Here is a 6,000-nt window from a genome sequence, read left to right as displayed (position 1 = left end):
GTTTTCACCAGTAGCTGGTGAGGAGCCCGGTGTTTCTCAGCCAAAACCCTGGGAGACTGGGATTTATGCGGTGTAGTAATCCAAACACCTCGAGTAGATGCACAGCCTTTAAAAATCCGCATCTCGTAAGAAATTCCTTCAATTTTCCATCTTACAAGCGGAGGAAACAAATCTCCTCAGCTCTTCGGGGACGAGCTCTTTTCCAAATAACACAACCACAGGCAACTCATCATCCTGAGCCCTAGGCTGGGCCACACACACCCCGGCTCTTAAGGGTCACAACCGAAACAGTCTCAGCACGCCTCTCCTTTAAAGAAGCCGCGCGCGGTCGGGCTGCCCTAGAGTTCAACTTCCGGCTACATAGTGAGAGGATGTTTTCCTTCAGGCCACACCCTCCTAGCCACGCCCGCCGCGCCACGCCTTCCGAGAGCTACCTCCAGCAGGCGGGCGCGTAGGAGGGGCGGGTCCGGGTAGGGGTCGCCCTCCCTCGGCGGCGCTCAGTCACTCCCCAAGCAGGCGGATCGCGCGGCGGCGCGCGCGCGCGCTCCCGGTGCCCTCCCCGTGACGTGCCTGGCCGAGGCCGCGCAAGGGCGCTGTAGCTGCCAGTGCCGCTGTCATGGCGTCCGAGGCGCTGGCTGAAGAGAACCCGCCGCGGTCTCCTTAGAGCGAGGGGCTGGCGGCTGGGCATGGAGAGCGGCCCCGAGAGCCTGCAGCCACTAGAACACGGGGTGGCCATCGGGCCAACGCCAGGGACAGGTTCTCCGCAGGAAGGGCCACCGGAGACCAGGCTCGCCGCCGGAGATGGTCCTGGAGTATGGGCGGCGGAGAGCAGAGGCGGGAATGGGCAGGGGGCGGCGGCCGCCGGGAGGAGCCTCTTGGACTCCGTTTCTCCCGCCGGCTCTCCTCAGGTTCCCGGACCCTGCAGCTCCTTTCCGGGCTTGGACTTGAAGGAGAGCGATTTGGAGAACACTGCTGCCCAGAAGGCGCCTCTGAGAGGGCAACACAAGGTGACCGCCTCGCCGGAGACCGCGGAGGCCGGAGCGGACCATGGATCGGGTCCGGCCGGAGACGCCGGCTGCCGCGCGGATTCCGCCGGCACCTGCCGGGCAGAGTTGGCGGCCGCCGGCTCCGAGGAGCCTAGCAGCGCCGGCGGCCTCAGTAGCAGTTGCAGCGACCCGAGCCCTCCTGGGGAATCGCCAAGCCTGGACTCCCTGGAGTCGTTCTCTAACCTGCATTCTTTCCCCAGTAGCTCTGAGTTTAATAGTGAGGAGGGAGCAGAGAACCGGGTCCCCGGGGAGGAGGAGGAGGGCGAGGGCGCGGCGGTGTTGCCCCGGGCTGTGCCTCTTTGCCGAGAAGAGGAGGAGGAGGAGGAGGGGGAGGAAGCTCAGGTACTGGCGGCCTCCAAGGAACGCTTCCCGGGACAATCTGTCTATCATATCAAGTGGATCCAGTGGAAGGAAGAGAACACACCCATCATCACTCAGAATGAGAATGGACCCTGCCCTTTGCTGGCCATCCTCAATGTTTTGCTTCTGGCCTGGAAGGTACATTTCTGCAGCTATTTCCTACAGCTTTTGGGGAGGGGGAAAACGGGGTGAAGGAGCTGCTGCATGTCAGCTGACGGCTTCCTCTTTTCTTTCCTCGTTCTCCCATGAAATTCATTCTGGGACTCTTGTCCAAAGAATATTCTTATATGTATTTTGTAAAAGAATTGCCGGCAACCTCAGGTCTCTCTAGTGTTTAAATATGAGTTCAACATTCAGTTGATGTTCTTAAAAACAACTAGGACTTAGAGCACCCTAAACCCTAGGATTATTTTTTAACTGTATTTTTCTGTGTTTCCTTCTTACTGACTGTCACATATGCAAGAGTGAAGAACTGGGGAAAATGATCTTTAGAAGTTACTTACCATCAATCCATGATAGCAGGGAACAAGTTTTGATGGTTATGTTTAGCCAATTTCCCAACTAATACTTGCTCCATTTGGGTGTAGATACTTAAGGAAATGGTGATAGGGAAGATGTGGCCCGTTAGACAAATTCCATTTAAGGGAAAGCATTGGTCTGAGCCCAGTTACCGTAACTTCTTGGTTTTCAAAGATTGTTTTCATTTTATGCATGATTTTTATTTGCCTTGTTTATTTGTTTCTGCTTAAACAGTTTGGCATTATGACTGTTATTACATTATTGCATATTACTTGCATCAGAACTTGTCAAGGTTAAGGGAATTAAAATTGTAATGACTCAAATAAGAAAAGATACATTCAAGGTAAAGGAACAAGAAAGGTAAGGGCCCTTCAAAAGTTAAGTATATTGAGGGGACTCAGTGTGTTGTGTATAACTGAAGTGTCTTACTCAAGCTTGCAGTTTGAGGGTGCTGAGATGCAGGATCTTATAGCACACCTCTTATTTTCTAATTGATAAGTATATCCATTGATAAACTGTTTCCTAGAAAAAAATAACCTGGATTATTCTGACCGGTTAGGAAAAAAATTAAGTAAAGGAAATAGCATATATTATGTGCCTTCATCTTCCTGTTACTAGCAAGGGCTGATGCAAAAGAAATAAGATTAGAAACCTTAGCAGTATCTGGTACATAATGGCACTCAAATGTTTGATGAAGACTGTGTCTGCTTTAGCTGGGGAGCTATTTGGGGTTGCATCATTGACTTATTAAAGGACAATGCAAGGCAATACACTATAAATACATCTATATATTGTATACATCTGTTTACATAAATATAAATTTTTCAGTTATAAACAACAGATTGAAATGTGTTAGATATTCCAAAAGGGGAAATTTTTCTTTAGTCTGTCATAGCCCCAGAGAGCTTCATGGAATTGATGGGTCTTATACCAAGCTTTTAAGGAAAACTAAATTTGAAATAATAAGGAAATGGAATTGTGGGAGTGAGAAGGATATAAACAAAAGAGATGAAAATAGAATGGATTGTGTGTGTGCGTGCGTGTCTGTGCGTGCATGTGTGTTTATTAGCCGACCAGTATTCATACTGGTGAATAATAAAAAGTAAGACTGAAAGGTGAAGAACCACTTGATGAAAGCCCTTAAATGTCAGAGTCAGACTTGATATACAGGCCAAAGACCCTAGTCTTTTTGTAGGAAGGGATAACAGTTCTTTAGATTTTCTTTTCTCTTAGTTACCAAATAGTACTACCAAAGTTCAGAGGAAGGAGCAAGTGCTATGATCTGAAATACTTGGAGATAGATGAGCATTGAATTGACTCTTTCAGACATGGCTTCAATGAAATGATCAAACATTTGAGTTCCTACTACGGGTGAGGTACTAGAAGTACAAAAACAAGCAAGATGCAAGTCTGCCCTCATGTAGCTCCCATTTAGTGGGGAGACACATATAAATAATTACAGTGCAATGTGATAAGTTCTAAATGTGCTTTGGAATTAGAAAAGGGTAATTGGGGATGCGTTGTGTCAAGGGAAAGCTTTATAAAAGAGGTAATCTATGAACTGGATCTGAAGGATGAGTTGATAGAAGGCCTTCCAGCCAGAGGGAATGGTGTATTCAAAGCTGGTGAAGCAGAAAAAGATTTGTTCTTTTTCATGATTCAAACCTTGGTTGGAAGTGCAGAGTCAGAGGGAAGGAAATGGCATTAGCAGGAAATAAAATTGATAGTTTGTGTTAGACTGTTAATGAGCAGGCGTGCTTATTAATTTGGAGGCTATTTTATAAATCTGTGGTTTTTAAGCCTCCTGTCTGCCTCCAGGCTATGGCTACACACAAACATTACTCATCAGTAATCAGTGATTGATAGGGAGGCAGATTAAGAGAAGCAGGGTCTGATAAAGCAGTTTTCTCAAAGAGAGCCGGGGGTGCTAGAGGTCAGAACTATTTTCATAATAATACTAAGCTAGTATTTGCCTTTTCATTCTCATTCTTTCACAAGTGTCAGTGGAGTTTTCCAGGCTATATGATATGTGATAATATCATTGCTCTGAGAGTTAATGGAATATGTGCTTATTTATTCTTTTTAAAATTTTTCTCAATTTTCATTTCTAGTATGGTAAGTATGGGTAGATATAACCTACATAGACCAAAGCTCTTTGGGGTCCTCAATAATTTTTAGAACTGTAATGGTCTAGACACCAGAAGGTTTGAGAAAGGCTGAGGTAGAGAAAAATAGTAAATAGGGTACAAAAAGTAGCTGTCAGATTTCACTGTAAACACAAGTGGTGCTTACACTTTATATTTAGCTAATCATAGGGAACTCGACTGAGAATAATATGATGGAAGTGGCCTTGTTTGTTTGAGATTAGACTAGGGGTAAGATTGTAGTGTAGCAGGAAGTGTAGTGTAACATGAAGAATTGATGAGGATGGCCCTTTTGGATGGGGAATTCTCTGCCCCTTCTCTTTGATGAAGATAATGTTGGAGCCTAAATGATCGCTAACTGGACAAAGGAAATGAAGATGACCCCACCTTTTCTAATCTGGGTAATAGAGATTGCGTCATTCAAAAGATAAAGTGTTTTCAGCTGGGAGATGTCAAAGTTTAGTTGTGTCAGGTTGGAAATGTCTGATAGTGGGACATGAAAATATAAATATTCATCATGCCTCTAGAAGCGTCGAGTGTCAGGGAAGAGGTCAAATTATAGAGAAAAACTGAATGGGGGAGTTATTGCATAGACCTAAGTATGGTAGTTTACTTACCATAAGTATGAGAATAAATGAATACTTCATTGAGAGTGGTGAGCCATAGTTCTCAATTTTTTTTTTTTATCATTGAGAATATGTGGGAAACTACAAATTGCCAGCTTAATTCCTCCCTGTAATTCTCCACTCCCTCTTCCATCCCATTCTCCAGTAGACAATAGTGAAAGCAGAGAACAAGGATTAAACTTGGTGGGGGAAAGGCAATAAGCATTAAGAGTGAGAGAGTGTAAAAGAAACCAGTATAGGCATAATGTGACATATGACTGAGAACTGGAAATAGGACAGTGTCATGATAGTAGTCTTGGAGAGAAACTGTAATAAAGCGGTCAGTTATCAATTGTCAAGTGCAACAGCAATCAAGGAGCTATTGGAGTACAAAAGATTTTACTGAAAAAGGATGGGTGTGAGGACAAAGATGCTGAAAAGTCAGAATAATATTGACTCCTCAGAATAGGTGGTAAAGTTCTCTTCAGAGCAAAGGAGCAACAATCTCATTTTCTGAAGTAATGGAAGGAATGGGACAAGGAAGATACAGAGACAAGGTTGTGTAAAATAGAGAGGCAGATGGCAATTGAGGCCTCATTCTCCCATTTTGGCACAATAACAATTGACCTTATCAGCAATCACTATTGAACCTGTCAGTAATTAGCAAGGAGAGGTTTTAAAGCTTGGGGGGGAGGATTGTATGAGAAAGGCACATTGTATTTTAAAGAAATTCTAATCTCATAGAGATTATGTCTTGGAATTTGAGGCATAAATAGAAAGTAGTAAGTAGCAATGGATAAGTTGGGGTTATGCTTTAAAAACTTGTAGTATATACATTTTGCTTTGTTTCTTTTTGTTTCCCCAGTAGTTTTCTAATGCCTAGAAATAGGAACAGAAAGAATGGCTGGTTAGGGTTATATCAGGGACTGAGCTTTCCAAGGGCTGATTTGTGGAGAGTCACTGGAATTAGAGTTGAAAATGAAACAGGTGATTATGTCTTTGAAGGAAGGTGGAGTAATGAGAAAAATCAATAAACATGTTGGGAGGATTTGAGTGATTCAAAGAAAGTAAGTGCCATAGTTCTGGATGAGAAATGATAGTTAAAATTATCAAACAGTACTGTGTTGGAAATATTGGAGTTTTAATTATAGATAGGTTGCCTTAGGACTGATGAAGAGTAGATGATCGTTCATAATCTCTGAAATAGTTGAGCTGTGATAATCCAACAAATCAAAAAAGGAAACCTATTCATTAAATTTAATTCAGGCTCAAATTTCTATTTCTCTTTAACTGACACCAGGTAAATTTATGCTTTGGAATATGTAT

General features: G+C 43.7%; 1 protein-coding gene across 2 annotated transcripts in view; it reads left to right on the top strand.

Moving 5' to 3' along the window:
* The first annotated feature begins 472 nt into the window (after window positions 1-472).
* The window catches only part of MINDY2 (MINDY lysine 48 deubiquitinase 2), an 81,996-nt gene continuing 76,468 nt past the window's right edge, over window positions 473-6,000 (top strand). The window contains exon 1 of one of the 2 annotated variants that reach the window (XM_019441964.2): window positions 473-1,544. In XM_019441964.2, coding sequence (XP_019297509.1) covers window positions 687-1,544 — 858 coding nt within the window. In that variant the 5' untranslated portion in view covers window positions 473-686. The remainder of the gene's footprint in view (window positions 1,545-6,000) is intronic. The other variant, XM_019441963.2, reaches the window with a different exon arrangement.

This window comes from Panthera pardus, unplaced genomic scaffold, assembly GCF_024362965.1.
Source record: "Panthera pardus isolate Hobbes unplaced genomic scaffold, ASM2436296v1 HiC_scaffold_24, whole genome shotgun sequence".
Taxonomy (NCBI): domain Eukaryota; kingdom Metazoa; phylum Chordata; class Mammalia; order Carnivora; family Felidae; genus Panthera; species Panthera pardus.
The sequence above is the reverse complement of the archived record's forward strand: the minus strand, read 5'-3'. Positions and strand labels throughout refer to the sequence as shown.